At 48.0% G+C, this 22,439-nt stretch overlaps 1 protein-coding gene across 2 annotated transcripts in view; it reads right to left on the reverse strand.

The window, feature by feature from the left end:
* The window catches only part of LOC135215292 (vacuolar protein sorting-associated protein 16 homolog), a 252,663-nt gene that overhangs the window by 86,081 nt on the left and 144,143 nt on the right, over positions 1 to 22,439 (reverse strand). For both annotated transcript variants that reach the window (XM_064249839.1, XM_064249840.1), the window contains exon 9: positions 14,085 to 14,210. In XM_064249839.1, coding sequence (XP_064105909.1) covers positions 14,085 to 14,210 — 126 coding nt within the window. The remainder of the gene's footprint in view (positions 1 to 14,084; positions 14,211 to 22,439) is intronic.

The following is a 22,439-nucleotide window of genomic DNA, read 5'->3' on the forward strand; positions in this document are numbered from 1 at the left end:
TCCAAGAACAACATGTTCTGTGGATCAATGTCGCCTACTCTCTTACCTGCAAACTTCATGAAATCCATAAAGTTAGGGTTTTGTGAAGACCTGAGGAATCGAACACAGTCCTCGTTTGAACTTGTTGTGATAGTCTCAAGTCCGGGAGAGGGTGAGGGCGAAGACCTAGTTCAGGGAGAAGGGGAAACCAGTTGCTCTTGGGCCAGTGAGGGGCTATGAGAGCCACCTGACCTTCGAAGGATCTCAACTTGTGCAGCACCTTCGGAGAAGGTTCACTGGGAGGGAATACATAGATCTTCGTCCACTGGTTCCAATCTATGCTCAGGGCGTCCGTAGCGTATGCCAGAGGGTCCAGATTGGGGCTACGTAACAAGGCAGCTTGTGGTTTGCCTCTGTGGCAAACAGATCTACTTCTAGACCTGGTACTCTTTGGCAAACCATCTTGAAGGATTCTTGGTCCAGTGACCATTCTGATTCCAGAGGGACCGACCGAGACAGGGCGTCTGCCACTACATTGTGGACTCCTGCCAGGTGAGTAGCCGACAGGATGCCAGGTGTTCTTGGCTGCTAGAGAAAAGATTGCTATCATCCCGTGGTTCACATGACTTGACTTTGAACCACCTCTGTTTATACAGTGTACTACTACTGCACTGTCGAGGACCAACCTGATATGAGTCTTCTTTGGAGGACGGAGCTTTTTTAAAGTCAGAAACACTGCCATAGCTTCCAGAATGTTGATGTGAAGTGTTTGGAAGTGAGGTGACCAAGTTCCCTGAACCTTCTCGTGCTGTGAATAACCTCCCCAACCTGTCAGCGATGCGTCCGTATGCACCACTAGGGACGGGGGAGGAAACTGCAACGGTAACTCCTTGGCTAGGTTGGCGGCCTTTGTCCATGGGCGCAGGCGTTTTCTGAGAATCAGAGGTATCCGGGCGAACTTGTCCCGACACTTGGCATTTGCCTTCGAACGCCAAACTCGATTGATGTCCTTGAGCTTGGCTTTCAACAGAACGTCCGTGACTGAGGCAAACTGGAGCGCCTAGGTATCCTCTCCTGATTCCTTCTCGAAGTCTCTTTGCACTTTAAGAATTGTCTTGTTGCCTTGGCAATCTCCTTTCTCTTTCCTGCTGGAATGGAAAGAGTGTGAGAATCCAAGTCCCAATGAATCCCTAGCCACTGGAACTTGACTCCGGAGTCAACCGGGACTTGGTCCTGTTGATCTTGAACCCTAAATATTCCAGGAAAGACATGACCTTGTCCGTGGCTTTCATACATTTGCCTTTGTCCATCTCCCAGATGAGCCAATCGTCTAGGTACGCCACCACCAATATACCCTGGGATCTTAGCTCCTGCACCACTGCCTCCGCCAGTTTCGTGAAAACCCTTGGTGCTATATTTAGCCCGAAGGGCATTACTTTGAAGGAGTAGGCTTCTTTCCCTAGTTTGAAGTCGAGGAATGGTCGGAAGTGCCGAGCTTATCGGGGGGACATGATAGTAGGCGTCTGTAGGATCTATAGAGGTGGTGACGGCCCCCACGGGGAAGTAAGGTCCGCACCTGAGAGATGGTCAGCATTTTTGAACTTGTCGCAACGAATGTACAAGTTTAGACGGGACAAGTCTAAGATCACCCTTCTTTTGTCGGTCCTTTCTTTGGGACGCTGAATAAGACGGACCTGAAATTTCAAGTTCAAGTTCTTCGGCCTGGAGATTGCTCCCTTCTGGAGAAGGTCATTGGAGTAATCCATCAATTCCTGCGTTGGTTCCTGATAGAAGGTGATGGGTGGAGGAGGACCTTTGATCCAACTCCAGCCTAGGCCTCTGGATACTATGCTTTTTGCCCAACTGCTGAACCCCCAACGATGACGAAAGAGGTACAGCCTGCCTCCTACCTGAGAAACTTCATTGAGATGATGAAGGCCGGGATCCTCTGCCTGACCTTGCACCTCTAGCTCGCCCTTGGGCTCTGGCTCCTCCGCGCTGGCGAAAGGATCCTCTAGCCCTGCCACCCCTAGCAACTCTGGTAAAGGGGTGAAATGCCCGACTCATAGACCGGGTTAAAAGCGGGCGACACTGAATACTGTGAGGAGACCTGTTGGTTAGACGGCGGCGAAAGGAAGACAAATTGATGCTGTTGCTGAGGCTGAGCCTTAGAAGTCGAAGGCTGGGATACCTGTTGAATTGGAACAGCTTGTAGCACAGGATGCTGTTGCGGGACTTGGAAAGGTTGGAACTTCCTTTGCCTCTTCCTAGCCCTAAAACTGGAGGAAGAAGACTCTGATTTCCTTTTGAAAGGGATTCCCCAACGCAACCTGATGCTTTGGTTAAGACGTGATGCCTCGCTCTGAACCTCGGTTACTGCTGAAGCTGGGAAGAGATCTGCACCCCAGATTGAGGAAGCTAGAAGCTTGTTGGGTTCGTGCCTGATCGTAGCCTCAGATAGAACATGCTTCCTGCAATTTCTCCTAGCAATCGCAAAGTCGTACAAGTCACATTGCATGCTTAAAAGTAACGACTTCGCAATGACCTTAAACAGCAGCTCCTGAGCGTACTCCGAGCCGCCGTCTCTGTCATCACTAGGGAGTTAAGAGACCTTGCGAGACGTGTCTTAAGCGTCAAATTCGGCTTGGATCAATGCGTCTGACAGCCTAGGAAGGCGTTCACTAAACAATGGTGATTGCACAATCTGGCTTCAGCTTGCCTACCGAGAACGTAGCTGGCAAATCCTCCCACAAATCCTCCCTACCTGGGAGTAGTAAAGATGTGGGATCTGTCTCCCTAAGCTGGGGCATGGGCTCTTCCCGAGTCACTGCCTGGAGTGTAAGTTCTGCTACCTTTGATGTAAAAGGTAAGGGGTTCCCGACATCAGTTGTAAACATGGTGAAAGGACTTTTAAAAGCTGTTACTCTAGTATTTGAGCAGTCCCACTCTTCTAGGCTCCGTATCCATGTTTGCTGAGCCTGATCTCTAGAAAGGATAACAGTCTCCTTGGGGACCTTATCCTCTCTAACCAGAGCTGCCTCCGTAAGCCTAACATAGCCTATAAATGGAGGCTGTAAACCTTCAGGGAAAAACTCGAAATCCTCGAGCCTACGTGTGCCGCAACCTTCTATAGTCAACATCCCATTGACAAACGGAGCGAAGTTAGCCCACCCTCCAGGGATTACCGGGGTGGAAAGGAGGGAGCGTGGACCCGTCAGGCATGCTCTGAGCTTGCATCAAGCTACTAGAAGGGGCCGAAACTGCCGACTCCTGTCTGAGACCTGCAATCAGGGAGTCCTGAGCACCTAACCTGCTAAACACTTCTTCAAACCTTGCTGCAACTGAGCTGAGTAAGCTACCAAGGCTACTGACCTGATTTAGAATATTTGTGTTGAACTGGTCTTGGTCAACGGAAGGAGAATCATCCTGTCCCTCTTGCAGTACCTTATGAGGTATCCGGTCCCTAGAAGTTAATGGAATGGGACTGGTAGGGCAATAGGAAGAATTCCCTCCTTGAGACCTTGGGATTGAAGGTTGGAAAGCGACTTTATTTTAGTTTTAATATGTGTATGAACCTCTGGTGACTGCCCAGGCCTTGGCATTGTCTCTGATCTGCCTTTAAGCAAGTTTTACCCGCAGGTTTTTTCTTTAGTTTAGGAATACAGAAAAGGAGTGCAACCTGGGAGGGGGCACAACCTCCTGTGAAACCCATGAAGGAATTGGAAGTAGAAGGAGAGGAAGAATCAGAGTCACTCAAGGAAAGATCCCGGTGACTAACTAAGCTAGCCTCATTAACACTGTTACCTGTACCCGTGCCTAGTGTAACGGGCAAATTCTCAACCACTTCAAGTGAGACTTCTTCTAGTCCAAGGTCCGGCAATTCCGCCTCTTGCTGTTCAATAACTGAGTCTTGGATTGATTTGATAATCGGTGCCGCTACTTTTGGATCGACGTATCCGGCAGATTTTCCGGCTGGGAAGAGCAAAGTCGCCATATCTCGGGACAGAATAGTATACGGCTTAGCCTTCCCTACGTTCCGTCCAAACCCTCCAACCCAGATCTTGAGGGCGGAGAGTGCAGCATCCTTAATAGACTGCTCAGCCTGTAATGCAAGGAATGTGTCAATACCAAGTAAATTCCTTGAACATTATTCTATAATTATTGATTAATCAATGTAATTTAATTTAAAGAAATTTTAATTGATCATTTATTTTATCTCATTTCAATATTTTTTTTTTTTTTTTTTTAACAATAAAAACATAGAACCAGCAGTGCGGTAAACTTACCGAAGAGGGTTAGCTGATGTACCAAGTCGTAGCAGGCAAAACAGTTTTCATGATGCCAGACCACGGAATCAGGAAGCAGCACTGCACAGGGGGCGTGGCCCCGACAAACGTCATGGCCGCACGGATCTTGCAGAGCAGCACTACAGCCGGCAACCAGACACTGAGAGGCCTGTAAGTCCAATAATATATAAGAAACAATTGCACACACTTAATAGGATAATGGAATATATTTCTTTTCTTTTTTTTTTTTTTTTTTTGTGCCGGGGCATTCCGGGCTATAAAGAAAAGAAAGGGTATATATATTCATATGTTAACGTCCCGGGGACTGCGTAAGGAAAAAAAAAAAAGAAACACCCTAGAGTTGTATACCCGGAGCTGTATGACCCGGAGAGGGGGGTACACGAGTAACCCGGGACGGCCACATGAACTCGCAAGTTCCGTGGCAAAAAGAAAATAAAAATAAAAATAAAGATAAAAATAATGATAATAATAAAAACTAAAATAACAAATATACTATCTCCGCCTACGGAAGAGTAACTTCCGTAAACATAACCCTCAATGACTCCAGGAGAGGCCGGAATCTAAACCCGCCTTATGCGGAGAGGAATGTTTTAGGCGGTGGATGTAAGCTCCGGGAGTGAAAGAAGCAGAGCGCAACAATCCACGGAAGCCGAGGCTGAAAACGCAGTGCGACTAACAACTCCGGAGGCGGTCGGCTAAGAAGCGACACTCCCCAGCCCAAGGTCCTGGGAGACCCACTACACCCCCCCTCCCCCTCCGCTGGTGGGACCGGCCGTCAGCGACAAACAACGAGAGCGGCACCCAACTACGGGGAGCCCTCCCACGAGAGGGGGAGGGAGGGAGGCTGAAGGGGGGACGATCACGTGACCAGCGAATCCCCGCGAATAAAGAATCACGAGGAAAACGCAGGCAAGCCTATGAAGGCTAGCTGCCCGACCGAACACCCAAATATACATAGACAAAATAAAATCAATTACTTAAAGCTAAGGGAAAAACATGCTTTAACAGGGGTAATGAAAATAAGGGGCGAAAAATATAAAATGCAATGGAGGCCACTCGATGAGAGTGGCGCACCAAGGAAAAATTACTTGCTTACGACAAACGAAAACAAACGGTAAGCTGACGAAAAGAAAAAGGGGGAATTCTTGAATGGAAATACCCAAACTAAAATAAAAAGGGGGGAGGGGGGAACGGTAGATAAACATCGAAGCACGAAACAAAGAAACGTGCACGAACGACGACCCCCTTGAAAAACAGGAAATCATGAAAATAATAAACGTAGATCAAACAAGATCGACAAAGCAACTGCCACCCAAGACATAATAAAATATATACTGAAATACTATAAGTTACAAGTATATAAATATAAATATATAGGTACGTGAAAGAAGCCCGCTCGAAATTGGTACAAAACAAGGGAACGACGTAATGGCGGCTCGCTACCGCTCGCTACGGGAGGAGACGCCTAACAAAATCCTAAATAAAGGCAAAACGAAAGGCAAAATCACTCCCTAAATACAGAAAAAGGGCGAACCAGTACTTAACTTGGGTGAAGAGGCAGATTGACGATCCATAACGAAAAAGAATAAAGAAACCAATAAAAAGAACAGATAGCTATAAACAAGCGTGCAACGCTGGGAGGCTATCGATAAGAATGTCGCCGCAGTCCCCTTCAACAGGGTAGCTGGGTGTGACCTATAGGTCGGCTCCCCGTTTTCAGGGTCTTTGATGAGGAAAAGGCTAATTGGAGGGGTTGCTGTGGTAGTGTTTAACACTCGCCCCAGTTTCTATACCGACACCTTTTATTTAGGTGAGCGAGTCAGAGACTTCTGACATGTCCAATTTAGCAGTTCTCTGGTATCATAGCAATATTTTACTAGAAATAGTGCTAAAGAGGACACATTTCACGGAGCGACACGGCTGAGCCCAGAAAATTCAATTTTAGCTTTTTACTAAGGTATCTAATTACATTCTTAATGCAATAAAAATGAGTAAGAATTTTACTTATGCATGTATAAACTGGAATTTCTGAAGCCCAAAAACTTAGGATTAAAAACCGGCAAAAATAAGCACAAGTAATGATGATGATGATAAATGAAATTGAATTTACAAATACATATGTATATCTCTTGCACTTCAACTTAACTCAAATGAATAATCATGCACAGCATACAGAACAGAATCTGGAATTTTAGTTCTCTGAAAAATATGTACTTGATTGCCAAAAATGTTAGAAGACCAATGGTGCTAAAATTTAAATAGAGTCATACTAAGAACACTTAAAAATGACAATTTGTCCAAAATTGCATTTTTCCTAACTATACAAACCTGAGGTCCTTTTACAATAGGAAGGTTACTAGCGGCAGCTGGATAGGTCGTAAGCTTTCGAACAAGGGGTTCGGTAGTTAACTGCTTGTCCGACAGGCGCGCGCGCGCGACTGGGAGGTAAACAAATCACTTTTGCTTTGGCCCAAGCAAAAACTGCAGAGTGAGGGGTGGCATGAGGTGGGGCTATGTGTAAAAGGACCTCAGGTTTGTATAGTTAGGAAAAATGCAATTTTGGACAAATTGTCATTTGTTCCGACACGGCATACAAACCTTCGGTCCTTTTACAATAGGAAGACTCACTTCTTGGTGGGTGGAATCTGAGTCTTTTGTGAACAGACTGGTGTTCGCCCTACCTTGGAAGCTTCCCTGGTCGTAAGAGCGAGGGAGGGATCCAAGCCTCTGTCCGATTGATCGGGGTGTGCACCGCAGGATCAATGGTCAGACCTCTGGACGAGTACTAAGAGAGGGGCATGCGCATCTCTTAGTACCAGCAATGCAAGAACTTGTTCCTGTACAGGAGCAAATATAAAGTCATGGGTTTGACTCTTGTAGGCATCCACTTCCCCCCCTTGCAGAAGGAAGTGGTGGATATTCTGCTCCTATCCCTAGTGAAAGGGACAGGATGGGGCTCTGTCATATAGCTCACCTGCATCTCGTCCTCATCCAGCGTAGTGACGACCATGGCCCTCTGCCCGCAGGTAGAGGGGAAGGAAGAGATGGGAAGAGAGAGCCAGTCACTCACTCACTCACACATCCATCCACACAGTCACACCAGGACTCGATGCTGTTCAGCCTGCGAGGGTCTGGGTTAGCTACACAACTTGTTGAGCAGCCACCACGGGTCCCAAGGAAAAGGTGTCCAAGGACCTGTGGGCAATATCCGAGGTAGAGGACGTAAAGGTAGTCTGGTTAGACCAGACCCCTGCCTTCAGGACCTGCGCCACGGAGAAGTTCTTGCGAAACGCCAACGAGGGGCCAATACTTCTGACTTCGTGAGCTCTCGGACGGGACGTACGGATGTCGTCACTATCATCAGCCTCATACGCCCTCCTGATGACCTCACGCAGCCAGAAGAAAGAGTGTTCTTGGGGATTACTTCTTTCTTGGTGACCCCGGTGCTAACGAAGAGGCGTCGACACTCAAGGCCTGAGGTGACGAGTTCTCTTCAGATAGCGCCGTAGCGCCCTCACAGGACAAAGCAGCATCTCATCCGCATCATTATCGGTGAAGTCCAATAGGGAGGGAATCGTGAATGACTCGAACCTGTCATCAGGGACTGAAGGGTTCTGAGTCTTCGCAACGAAGTTCGGGACGAAATCGAGCGTCACGGATCCCCATCCCCTGGAGTGCGTACATCATAGGAAAGACCATGAAGTTCCCCTACTCTCTTCGCCGATGCCAGGGCCAGCAAGAAGAGGGTCTTGAGGGTCAGATCCCTGTCTGACGACTCTCGGAGTGGCTCGAACGGTGTTCGAGTCAGACTCCTAAGGACGAGAGTCACGTCCCAGCAGGGGGCCTGAGTTCCCTGGGTGGGCAAGACCTCTCGAAGCTCCTCATCAGCAAGGAGATCTCGAACGAGTTCGAGATGTCCAACCCCTCAGTTTCAGGACGAGCGCCAAGGACGGCTCTGTATCCTTTCACTGTGGGGACTGATAGGAGCTTCTCTCGGCGAAGAAACACGAGGAAATCCGCTACCTGCTGAAGAGTGGCTCTGAGAGGAGATAGACCCCGTCTACGACACCAACCACAGAAGACGGCCCACTTCCCCTGGTACACAGCTGCAGAGGACTGACGGACGTTCCCAGCCATCTCTGTTGCTGCGCTACGAGAAAAGCCTCTCGTTCGCAAGAGATGGTGGATAACAGCCAGCCGTGAAGACGTAGGGACTGGACTGCTCGGTGGTACCGCTCGACGTGTGGCTGGGCGAGAAGGTTGTGCCAAGGGGGAATCTCTCTCGGTTCTCCTGCGAGAAGAGCCAGCAGGTCCGGATACCAAATGGCCTGTGGCCATTTGGGAGCCACCAGGATCATCCTGAGATTCGGGGTGACCAGCGCTCGACTGATCACCTTGCGAATCAGGCTGAACGGGGGGGAAAGGCATAGGCGAAGAGGTTGTCCCACGGGTGTTGAAGAGCGTCCTCTGCAGCTGCCCATGGGTCCGGCACGGCCGAGAAGAACACCTGGAGCTTCCTGTTGTGCCGGGTGGCGAACAGATCCACGACTGGTCGCCCCCACAGGTCGAAGAGCCTTTCCGCCACGTCCTGGTGTAGAGACCATTCGGTCCCTATCACCTGATCCCGACGGCTGAGCGTGTCTGCTACTACATTCCTCTTCCCTGGAATGTAGCGTGCCGACAGCTCTACTGAGTGTGCCTGAGCCCACTCGTGCACCTGCCGAGTCAACTGGTACAACGGGAGGGACACTAGGCCCCCCTGTTTGTTGACGTAAGCCACCACCGTGGTGTTGTCGCACATCAACACCACTGAGTGTCCCATCAAGCGGTCCTGAAACTCTTGGAGAGCGAGGAACGCTGCCTTGAGTTCCAGTACATTGATGTGAAGGTGCTTGTCGTTCTCGTCCCACACTCCTGAAGTCAGCAACTCCTCCAGGTGTGCGCCCCATGCCCTCGGTCGATGCGTCTGAGAACAGCTGCAATGTCCGGGGGGGAGTGCGCAGAGGCACTCCTCTTAAGAGGTTCCTGTCGTCGAGCCACCAGGCTAGGTCCTGCCTCACCTCCTGTGTCAGTGACACTGGAAAGCTTGGGGGATCCGTCGCCTGTGACCAACTCTCCTTTAGTCTCCACTGAAGAGACCGCAGGTGAAGACGCCCGTGAGGGACTAACTTCTCGAGTGACGACAGGTGTCCGATCACGACTTGCCATCGCTGAGCTACCTGTTTCCTGCCGAGACAGGAACTGGTTGGCTGCCTCTCTGAATCTGCTGATCCGCGAGTCTGCGGGGAAGACTCGCCCTGCTACCGTGTCGATCAGCATACCCAGGTACTTCATCCTCTGCTTGGGCTCGAGATCGGACTTCTCGAAGTTCACCACGATCCCCAGATCGCGACAGAACTCGAGCAGTCGATCCCTGTCCTGTAGCAACTGCGAGCGGGGCTCGCCAGGACTAACCAATCGTCGAGATACCTCATCAGACGTATCCCGTGCGAATGGGCCCAAGCAGACACCAGAGTGAACACTCGCGTGAACACCTGTGGGGCGGTTGAGAGACCGAAGCACAGTGCCCTGAACTGTACACCGTCCCGTCGAGGATGAAGCGGAGGTACTTTCTGGAGGACTGATGAATGGGTATTTGGAAATACGCATCCTTCAAGTCCACTGAAAGCATGAAATCGTTCTCACCTGATGGAGTCGAGCACTGAGCGTGCCGTCTCCATCGTGAACCGGGTCTGGCGACAAACCACCGGTTCAGGGGAGAGAGATCTATCACCGGGCGCCAGCCTCCCGTAGACTTTTCCACCAGGAAGAGTCGACTGTAAAAGCCCGGTGACTGATCCGTGACGATCTCTACAGCTCTCTTGCTCAGCATGGTCTTGATCTCCTGTCTGAGTGCTACGTCCTTCGGTGACCCGGCGGGGACGTACGACTGCTGTTGGACCGGGTTGGAGGTGAGGGGTGGCCGAGATTCGAAGGGTAATAGATATCCCTCCCGAAGGACATTCTACTATCCAGGTCTCGGCGCCGTAGCGCTGCCAAGTTGCCCAATGGCTGGCCAGGCACCCCCCCACTTCCGGCAGCAGGTGAGGGGGAACGCCGTCCCTAGCGTTTCCCCCCTTTCTTCGACTTCTTCAGAGCCTCCACGGGATGAGGAGGGCTGGGAGGAGGGCTGGTTACGGCCCCCCTTACCAGAAGTCGAAGAAGACAGAGTCACTCCTCGGGGCTTCGACGCAGCAACCGTCTTAGCAGCCGAGGAGGCGCTAGCGAGCTCTTAGACTTGGCCGCAGTCCGAGGCTGCCCAGAAGCCTTCGAGACTGCCTGGTGAACCAGACGGTCACTGTCATCAGTGCGCCGTCTGTCCACCGCAGCGTCCACCATCTCTCGTGGGAAGAGAGACGTGGAACTCCGTAGCGGTCCGTTTTCGAAGACCCATGCCGCTTCACGCCCGCCGCCCTGGAAACCCGAGTAAGGACAGCGTCCCTTCGTCGGAGAACCAGGTTGGCCCACAGGTTCACCGTCTGGTGGGCAAGGAAGGAGATGGCTCTTCCCCCAGACTGGCAAAGTCTCCTGAAGGCCGAGTCATCTTCGGGAGAAATTCCCCCAGAGTTGGCTGCGACCTTAGATACTGTGAGGGACCACAGATCTAGCCAGGAGACGGCCTGGAAAGCTGCCATGGCGGTAGATTCCAGGCCTAGTGCCTCTTGCTGCGAGAACCACAGGTTCTCGGACAGGAGCTGTTGCAGAGACACACCCGGAGTCAGCCTCGCTAACTCCGGGTTCACCTGTTTGGGCGGCATCGGATCCTCAGATGGCACGTAAAACCGCCGCTGTCGTAGCAAGAGGAGGTGGAAGTAGCTTGCTAGAAACCTGCCAACGACTTCAGCGAACCCGCGTCCATGTCCAGAGACAAGCGATTCAACTTGGTCCAGCACTGAGTCAGCCAGCTCTGACCGCGGCAAACCCACCGTCGGTCTGGGTTCCCTCTTCGGGCCCCAGAACGACTCGAGCCGGGACGTGGGCTCGGATGGTGGGAGCGGCGATCCTTCCCCGAGGTCGTTGTGCTGACGAATCAGCGCAATAACCTCGGCAAAGTTCTCTGGATCTCGGGCGTGATAGCATCCTGTGGAGTCGGACCGTCCAGTCCCTCGAACAGGAGTACCTCCCGAGACCCTCCTCCCTCAAGGAGAGGAGCAGCGACAGCCCCCTCTCGGTCTCCTCCAACCACCTGTGCGTAAGACCTGGCTGGTCCGAGAACCGAGCCTGGTACGTACGACGACGTGGCGGGATCCTGAAGGGCGCACCCTTCACGATCACTCCTCAATACCTCGCCCCTCCCGGTGTAACCCGAGGAGGTTGAAGGTATGGGAGAGGACAGACCTGACGCTCCCTCCTCGGCTCGCTGGCAGAACCAGCGGGCTTGGAAGACTGCAGGCGATCGTCAACCCGCGTTGTGGCGATCGAGCTGCAGGCCTAGTCGAGCCGTCTCGCTGGGAGAAACGGCTGGACCGAGAACAGCGGCCCCGGTCTCGTGTGTCAGAGGAGTCTGGTGCTGGTCGCCGTACCCGATCGCTCTCTGTGAGAGTGACGGTCAGGCGACCGGCGAGCTCCACTGTCACGGTGAGACCGGTGCGTATCCTCACGGCGCGTCACGTCGCTGGTACCAGCCGTGGCTGGTGCCGGGCGAACGGGGGACCTCTTCCCAGCCTCAGCCCGTGGCCGGTCCATGGACCGTCACGTCCGCCCGGGCCGGGTAGCCAGCTGCTCGCCGCGAGAGCGAGAGCTGGTCTGGTGAGAGTCGCGTGAGCGGCTGTCACCAGTCTTCCGCTCCGTGCCGTGAACCTGACGCTGAGCGGACTCAGGGGTCTGGTTCCTGGCTGCACGGTCGCTGGTAGGCGACCGTACACTCGGTACCTCTCGCGAACGAGCGGCGAGCCGGATCCTGCTGCTGTGGCCGAACCACTGACAGCAGGTGAGGAAGTGCCGGTGTTAGCCGGCACCCCTCTGGTCCCCGTAGTCTTCTTCCTTGCGGGAGAAGAGACGGGTCCTGCTCCCGAAGGAGCAGGGCGACCAGCGGAAGAACCCCCCGTCTCACCAGAGCGAGACGGGCCCTTAGAAGCTCCCGAAGAAGACTTCTTAGGGGGGGGGGTGGGGGGGGAGGCGACCTTCTTCTTCTTAGGCGGGGAGCCTTAGAAGAAGAAGGGGAAGAGGCGGCAGACGACGACGACGAAGAAGACGATGAAGACCGACGACGACAGAAGACTATGAAGACGACGACGACACCTTCCTTCCTCTTCTTCTTCTTCTTCGTCAACCTCCTCAGGACCGATGTCAGGTTCTGTCATCCAGGACGGAGCCGGGGCTGCTGTTGCCGAAGCAACAGGGCCCGGACGTACCTGTCCGAACAGACCAGCATCGGGAGCAGCGGCGCCAGGAACGGGAACGACATCAGCAGGTGCGGGCATCACAGGAACGGCAGCAGACACGGCAGGAACAGGATCAGGAACAGCAGCAGTGGTCACGGCAGGTACGGCAGATACAGCTGGTCGAACCAGCGGCACAGACGTCATCGGTACCGGTGGGAGGTCCAGGGGCGAGCTTCTTCGGGCACATGAAGTCCGGTCGCGGCAGCACGGCAAAACCCAGGTGGCGGCATCACACTCCCCCGAGTTACGGCGACTGGCCCTGCACCGATGTTGTTGGTGTTACAGAGACGCGTGCTGGGTGTACACCAGGTGAGGAGGTGACGCGTAGCCAGGTGTTGTCAGGGTCGTGTGGTGGTTGTTACCGTCGCGTGCGTAACCGCCACGGAGCCAGCGAGATGATAGAGCATCCCCTGGACACTCGGCACGCCCTGCAGTCCAACGAGCCCCACACCTGTCCAAGGTCATCCTTCACGGCAACCGCACCTGAGGAGGCAAAAGTCGGGTGATTAGGAGGATCCTCTACCCGCTCGCGCGAAGACGAGCGGATAGAGGACCCAGAGTACAACTCTACGTCGGGGTATCGTAGCGCCCTCCTCCACACTCCGACATACAATCGGGAGAGGAGAAGGACCTAGACACCCCCCCCGAAGGGGAAGGCGCGATACGAGGAAGTTGAGCGGGCGGCAGGAAAGAAGACGAAGTGTCCGTCACCAAAGGAGTCGCGGGAGAGCTTTCCGACGACTCCTTTGCAGGCCTTCGCTTCGTCCTGCCCTCATACAACTGTCACTGCGCCTTCCGACCAGTTCATACAAACATCACAGGGCTCGGCCCGGGTGCATTCGCGCCCCTGGCACCGAGCACACAAAACATGAGGGTCTATCTCGGGAAAAGATCTGAATTTCCACATTTGCGCCCTTCGGTACCCGGGCAAGTCTCCTTGGGTAGCGAGGCGCGGAGAATCCATCATTAATGATCAGCGTAATTAATATGAAAAGAGAGAAACTTTGGTACTTACAATCTTTCATACACAATTACAAACAAAACAGAAAGCAAAAACGACGAGCAGCGGGCAGAGAGCGAAACCACACACGTCCATCCACCGTGAGGCCGAAAGCAAAAGTGATTTGTTTACCTCCGTCAGCTGCGCGCGCTGCGCCTGTCGGACAAGCAGTTAACTACCGAACCCCTTGTTCGAAAGCTTACGACCTATCCAGCTGCCGCTAGTAACCTTCCTATTGTAAAAGGAGCCGAAGGTTTGTATGCCGTGTCGGAACAAAGAGGCACTTCAGATATTTGAGAGATAAATGGAACTACCGTAGTACAATTTCTAACTTTAGATGTGACAGCAAACAAGAATAGTAGCTTCTTATCTTACCCGAAGGAGCATTTTCTGTGTCTGCGGACGAAATTCATGTTGTGCTGCTTGCAAGCACTGCGATACAGCTTCTTCCATAGAATTCTTAATCATACCCAAACAATCATTTGCTCTTGTGTTCCGTTCCTTAAAAGATAAACTTCAAGTTATCAAAAACCAAAGGATACAATATGATGCTATTCTGAAAAAAATATGTTTGACTCTTGAATTCTATGGGTTTTTGGATGAATGATATACTATACGTTAAGCCAATGGAAACTTATGAAAAATTCACACTTTCACAAAAAAAATACAGTATAGAAGTAAACAAAAACAACAATACAAAAGAGAAAAACAAAAGCTTTGGTCACAACTCTCCATTTCAACCCTACACATAACACAAGAGGGAACCAGAGGGACAAGTAAGTCCACACCCTCTTCATTTCACATCAACCAAATGTTTCACTCTCCTAGCATGATAAAGGCTGCAACAATATGCCAACTAGCAAGACAAAGGAAGGAAAGACAATACAGTAGACCCTTGACTCACGAACGCATTGACCCACGTACAACTCGATCCCCGACCAAAATTATAGGTAAAATTTCACCCTTGACTTACGAACTAACTTAGAGATACGGAAAAAAAAAAATGCGGAAAATAAAATTCTGTTTGGGTCATGAACTAATTTTGAGACATGAACATTTGAAAAATGCTGGAAATTTCTGGAAAATAACAATTCACTTTGTTTCACAAACTAATTTTTAGACACAAACATTTGAAAAATGCGCGAAATCGCCCAGCACACGTGAGAGCGTTTGAGTTGCCATGGGACCAGCCATCTTCCAGCCTCCCACGCACGGCGTCACCCACGCATCACTCTTTGTCTCATCTCATTGTGTACAAGACGTTCGTCAATTCGCTTAGCATTTTTTGCGCTAAAACTTGTGATTTTCTTCATAATGGGCCCTAAGAAAGTGAAGAGTGGTGGTGAAAGTAAGAAAGTGAAGAGTGATGGTGAGAAGAGGGTGCAGAGGAAGATAACCATTGAAATAAAGAAAGAAATTATAGAAAAGTTTGAACGTGGTGTTCGCGTGACCGATATCGCAAGTGAGTACAAGATGGCCAAGTCGACAATTTCGACAATTTGAAAAACAAGGATGCCATTAAAGAAGCAAATGTTGCGAAGGATAGTGACAGTACTAACCAAGATGAGATCGCAAACCCTCGAAGAGGCAGAAAAAAATCATTTTGAAGTGGGTACATGAGAAACAGATGGCAGGTGATAGTGTAAAAACGATCCGATCATCTGCGAGAAAGCTCGGCAAGTGTATCAGAGTTTGCTGAAGGAAAACTCCTTCTACTAGTGCCACGCCAGATGATTTTAAGGCTAGTAAAGGGTGGTTTGATAACTTCAAGAAGAGAACTGGCATTCACTCTGTAATTAGGCATGGCGAGGCTGCTAGCGCAGACAAGGCTGCTGCTGAGGCATTCGTGACCGAGTTTGCCGAGTTTGTGGAGGTCGAAGGATACGTAGCTCAACAGATTTTCAATTGTGATGAAACGGGCCTCTTCTGGAAGAAGATGCCCAACAGGACATTTATCACCCAAGAAGAGAGGCCCCGCTCCCAGGCCACAAGCCCAATGAAGGATCAGGCTTACGCTTTTGTTATGCTCAACGCAAGTGGCGACTTGAAACTAAAGCCGCTACTTTGTCTACCATTCAAATAACCCGTCGTGCATTTTAAGCAGCACAACGTAAATAAGGCCAGACTGCCTGTAATGTGGAGGGCCAATACAAAAGCATGGGTGACACGGAGCTTGTGTTTATGGAGTGGATTGATGAAGTGTTTGCGCCGACCGTGAGTCAGTACCTAAACAGAAGAACAAGCTGCCCCTGCGGTGCCTTCTGATCATGGATAATGCCCCGGCACACCCTTCGTACTTGGCTGACTGCAGTGAACATGACTTCATTCAGTTCAAGTTCCTTCCACCCAACACGACCTCTGTTCTCCAGCCCATGGACCAACAAGTCATTAGCAATTTTAAGAAATTATATACGAAGGCGCTCTTCTCCAGATGCTTCCGTATAACTGAAGAGACAAAATTAACCTTAAAGAATTTTGAAGAAGCACTTTAATGTTTTTCACTGCATAACCCTCATTGATAACGCATGGACTGAAGTTACGTACCGCACATTAAATTCTGCATGGCGGAAATGCTTTTGGCCCCAGTGCATAACTGTCCGTGACTTTGAGGGCTTCGATGCAGAGATTGTGCAAGAAATTGTGTCCATGGGCAACAGTATGGGTCTACAAGTCAACGACGAAGATGTTGAAGAATTGGTCGCTGAACATTCAGAAGATTTGACTGCGGACGAACTTGTTCAACTCCACAAAGAGCAGCAGGAGCAACTTGCTCGGGAGCAATCACTGAACTAGACGAAGAGGATGATGGGGAGGGAAGGCTACAGAATTGTCAGCAGGGTGGATGTGATAAAAGCCGCATTGGAAAAGTGGAATGATGTCCAGTGCTTCCTTGAATTGTATCATCCGGACAAAATTGTTACGAACAGGATCGTGAATATGCTCAAATGAAAATTTAATGAGCCATTTCAGAAGAGTTATGCAAGGAAGGAAAAGGCAACAGACATTGGATAAGTTTGTGATTAAAAGTTCACCAAAAAAACCTAGAAGAGTTGAATCTCCGGAACGAGATCTCCCCGACCTGGATGGGGGAGGGTCTCCTTCCGCACAATAACCTCCTCCCCACCCACCAACCCTCCTCTTCTCTTGTCCGTCAAGCCAGTCCTTCTCGCCAGTCCCATAGTAAGTGTTCACTTTACAAACGTTTTTATAGTGTTAGTTTACCATTTTAAATTATATTATTAGATATATTAAGGTTTTTTACACTGACTTTTACATTACAGTATCTGTGTAAAATAAGGCAAAATATACATAATATATATTGGTTCGTAGGGGTCGAGAACCAATTAATATTATACCCATTAAACCTTATGGGGAAATTAGCTCCGAGTCACGAACAATTTCGAACACGACCAAGGTCTAGGAACGGATTGTGTTCGTGAGTCAAGGGTCTACTGTAGATTGAAAAATACAATAAATATGAGCAAAACATTTTGAGAGAATGGTGTAAAATCAAATTAGAATGAATATTAAATATCAAAAGAAAAGAGAGAAACTATATGAATGAAATGAATAATGAGTGTTGTATGCATTACAAAAATATTTACATTACCGTGTCAATGAGTAAAGTCAAAATGAAAAATGTCATCTTTTCATCACTCACTTCTCCTTGTCATATACAGTGGAACCTTGACATACGATTGCCCTAATATATAAATGTTTTGAGATACAACAGAAAATTTGCAAAAATATATGCTTTGATATACAACAAAATATTTGAGATACGATTTTGCGATGAGTGATAGTTGTATAGGCGACCGATAGATGGCGTTCGGTCTGTTTGTTTGTTGGTGCTGCATCATTAACCTCTTCATTACCGAAAGTTTGTTTGGAGGTAGGCGGGTACCACCATTCAAGTCTACTACACTGCCCCGGGTGCATAAAGGTGGTACGAAAAGTACCACCAAAACTCCTCTTTTCAGATAGGGACTTCCAATCATTCTGTAATTTCGGTTTGAAGAGTTTGGAGCAAAATAAACAGTATGACACGATGCCAGACGTATGATGAACCCCAAAAAATATTATTACTGCTTATGGTAGTGTGTAGGTGACAGATGAACTACATCTCAACACAAAATCACAAAACCAGACAAGCGTAAACATGTAATAACTTCTACCCAAGTATAAAACCAGTTGCATCATCATTTACTGTATTTATTTATTTATTCACTTATTACATTTTACAAATAAAAGATATGAACACCAGATAAATGAAGGTAAAAATAAAGCCTTATAGTAACTTTATATATAAAAAACCAAACCAGAGAAAAAGCAAAAAAGCAATTTTTTCTGAGGACAAGAAACTTGAAAAATTAGTTTAGATACCCCTGATACCCCTAAAGTTGTTTTCTGTGATGAAACTAATCTTAGAAAACGTAAAAAACGACATCGACCAATTTTTGAGAGATGTACTATAAAATTTGCGATTTCCATATTTATCGGCGGGCTTTCGCTTTAGTTATTGCTCTTTTTTTTGTTATTACGTGCTTATTTACTGTTCTATTTTGATAATACTTTATGTGCATGTTCCAGGTGGATATACCAACATTCTGTAAGACCGAATTTCTATTCAAAACTGTAGTTTTCTCACTGACCACCAGTGTCCCTTGTACAAGGGACACTAGCGAGAGATTCGGATCGGCAGCGAACGCAATGTTTACATTCTGCTCACCCACCCGGTAAAGAAGGGGTTAACACGTCGTTGTGTAGTTTGTTGTATTTGTGCCTATTTTTCGTGTTATTTTGTCTATTTTATTATTAACCATGGGTCCCAAAGCTAAAGACAAAGCAGGTGATAAGAAAAACCCCAAGAAAATGATCTCGATAGAAGCAGAACATGAAATTATAGCAAATTTGGCAAACGAGTATGGTCGAAATCCTTCTACAATAACCACGATCATCAAGCAGAAGGAAGCTATAAAGACGTGAAGAAGGTGATGAGAAAGTGTTTACGTAATTAAAAAAAAAAAATTAGTTTAGCAATGTTATTTCATTTGTGTTTATTACGTAGTTATTAATGTACATACGTAAATAAAAGAGAACAAATCGTTCCCTGCCACCCCTCCCTACCTCCTCCTCCTACTGGTCTCACGACATCTTTCGTTGTGGTAAGTAAAATTCCATTTTTTTTATTGATTTTATTAACATTTATTATCATTTATCACATTACTATGTTATTTTATCACTATGTGTGTTATTACTCGTTTATTTGTGTATAAATTGTGTATATTATATGTAATTTAGCCGAGTTGTGGAGTGGTTTCATAGCGCTAGAACGGATTAATACATATTACAGGCAGTCCCCGGGTTACGACGGGGGTTGTCGTAAGCCGGAACATCGTCAAAAATCCTAAGAAAACCTTACTTTTAATGCTTTGGGTGCATTGAAAACTATGTAAACTGCATTCTTATGGCATTTTTCATGAAAAAAAACCTTCAAATATTGATTATTTTGCCTTTTTTATGTCATATTTCATCTGCCAGATGAGCATTGTAGGCGTCGTAACCCTGGAACATGCGTTGTAACCCTGGAAATAATGTCTGATAAAAGGGATTTTGACGTAGGAAAATCTATTTCTGGGTGATTGGCTCGTGTCGCCCTATGAAAGTATCCTTAATATCATTCTTTCTAGGCAAAATTCTTAATCTAAAATTTACCAGAGAAAAACAAAATTAAGAAAATGTCAGTAAAACTGACGTCGCCTCACGTTCCTAATAAAAGAAGTGTCGGTATGAGAATATAGGCGAGTGGGATCACTACCAGAGTCATTCACCATTTAGACCTTCCAACATAAAATCCCCACCAGAGAGAGCTGATACCAAAGGGTGATGCGGCCGCTACTACTACTACTACCGACGCCCACGGACAGCAGCGCCCCTAGCGGTCATCCTTAATCTATGAACATCTTGTCCTGCAGGGTGGGTAAAAGAAGACAGGGTGGGTTTCATAGGGCGACACGAGCCAATCACCCAGAAATAGATTTTTCTACGTCAAAATCCCTCTTCTGGGCTCAGCTCGTGTCGGCCTATGAAAATGTACCAGAGAAACAGACAAGATGGGAATAAGGACAAATGAACCCAATTGTAAAAAAGAGATATATAATATAAGTGAATCAGGGACATTACAGATACAAACAAAGTACTTAAAGCTAACTTATCCTAATACAATGGTATGATAAAGAAAGCAATCAATATAAAGTACTTAAAAATTAACTTATATAGAACATAGAATATAATACATAATAATGTAATGGCAAAATAACAAAGAATGATATCACTTAATTAAGATATTACATAATATACACACACATTGTGTTCTACCCTAGGCATAAAAAATAAGGGTAGAAACCTGAAGTACATTATATGTTGACTTAACGTGGATGTCCCTAGCAAAAAAATAAGGGACAATCCACCAAAATGATTCTAGCGGCTAAGGCTAAGAGTATTCCGAGTAGCATGGCAATAGGGTGAGGCATGTTGGAGCGAGGTAGGTAGAAAGGGAGACCTGGATCTATACTACAACTACTATACAGTATCAGGAGAAACAATGTTTCCTGCTGCTACTGCAGAAAATTTTAAAGATTCCAAGGACTTTAGGTAATGACGTTTAAAGACTGTCGGTGATTTCCATCCAGTATACTTTTAAGATCCTCAAAGTTCATATGTTGGAAGTAATTAATTGAGGTGGCTACTCCTCTGATGTCATGTGCTTTTAAAGGAATGAATCAGGATTGGCTTGTTTAATGAAGTAAAGGATCTGTTGTCTGATTCCTTTTACTGATAAAGAACCACCTTTTTCTCTCATAAAGAGAGAATGAGGATCTTGAGGATGTACGAGATAGAAAGGCTCTTAAAGTTGATACTGGGCAGAGAGAAGGATCTTGCGGAAGTGGGATGACTTTCCAAGGAGCCCACCTTGCAAGGGGATCCTCATTTTTAGCCAAAAAGCTACGATCGGGCAAGTAGAACTTCTCCTGAGGGGAGGAATTCCACATGACCCGCATCTCTGGATAGAGCCGACAGTTCTGAAATTCTGGCTCCTGAAGCCAGGCTAAATAAGAATAACGTCTTTCTAAGAAGCATTATGAATGTGCAAGACGATTGTCAGTATCTGAGGCTAGTTTGAGGACATCATTTAAGAACCATGAAACTGCAGTAGGCCTTTGAGAAGGTCTAAGTCTAGCACAGGCTTTGGGAATAGACGTAAAGTAAGATTCTGTTAGGTCTATCTGGAACCCAACTGAAAGATTTTCTTCAAAGCCGATTTATGAGTAGTAATAGTGCTAGCTGCTAAGCCTTTTTCAAACAAGGACCTGAAAAAGGATATAGCTAAGTTAACTGTCATGGTTGTTAGTGTTTGATTCTTTCAGGAAGGGATGCTAATTTTTTAATTTTAACAGCTGAGTCATATTGTCTAATAGTGACTCTCTATTTATCTGATTCTAGGAAGAGGATGTTTTGTGGATCAATGTTAGCATCTTTGTTAGCCGCAAACTTCATGAAGTCCATAAAGTTAGGGTCTGAAGAATTCCTGAGGAAGCGAACACAGTCCTCATTTGTACTGATTGCGGACAGCTTGGGATTGGGAATCCGTTGAGGTCGGGAGGACCCAATTCCAGAAGCAGGGGATACCAGTTGCTTTTTGGCCAGTCTGGAGCAATCAGAGCTACTAGTCCCTTGAAAGTCCTCAGCTTGCTCAAGACTTTCAAAAGAAGATTCACTGGAGGAAAAACACATAAATTTTTCTCCATTGATTCCAATCTAACGACAGGGCGTCCGTGGCATAAGCCAGAGGGTCCAGGTTGGGGGCCACATAGCAAGGGACTTGTGGGGTGGGGGGGGGTTCGCTTGTGAGGCGAAGAGATCTACTTGGAGACCTGGGACTCTCCGGCATATCCACTGGGAATGACCCGTCGTCCAGGGACCATTCTGATTCCAGAGGGACTGACCGGGACAAAGCGTCTGCTATCACATTTCTTACCCCCGCCAGGTGAGTGCGGGACAGATGCCATCTGTGTTTGTCTGCTAGCGCAAAGATAGCTATCATGACATGATTTACGTGTTTGGATTTGGACCCTCCTCTGTTGATGCAATGTACTACCACTGCACTGTCCAAAACTAGTCTTAGATGAGACTTCTTCGGGGGAAGGAGTCTCTTCAGGGTAGAATACTGCCATTGCTTCCAGGACGTTTATGTGAAGCTGGCGGAACTGAACTGACCAAAGTCCCCTGAACTTGCTTGAATTGAGAATATCCCCCCCATCCGAACAGGGAGGCATCCGTGTGAATGGTTAACACTGGAAGGGGATATTGAAGGGGTACTAATTTGGCAAGGTTCTTCACTTTTGTCCATGGACGTAGCTGATTGCGAAGGATCTGTGGAATTATTGACAACTTGTCTCGAGATTTGGCGTTTGCTCTCGATCGCCAAACTCGATTTATATCTTTCAGCCTTGCTTTCAGGAGGATGTCTGTCACTGAGGCAAACTGAAGGGAACCTAGGATTCTTTCCTGGTTTCTCCTTGATGTTTGTTTGCATTTGAGAAATTGTTTCACAGACTTGGCTATTTCTTTCCTTTTGACCACCGGAATTGACAGATTGTGGGAAGACAAAATCCCATTGGATCCTAGCCACTGAAAACGAGACTCTGGAGTAAGTCTGGATTTTGTTTT

This window comes from Macrobrachium nipponense, chromosome 5 (assembly GCF_015104395.2).
Source record: "Macrobrachium nipponense isolate FS-2020 chromosome 5, ASM1510439v2, whole genome shotgun sequence".
In the NCBI taxonomy this organism is placed as follows: domain Eukaryota; kingdom Metazoa; phylum Arthropoda; class Malacostraca; order Decapoda; family Palaemonidae; genus Macrobrachium; species Macrobrachium nipponense.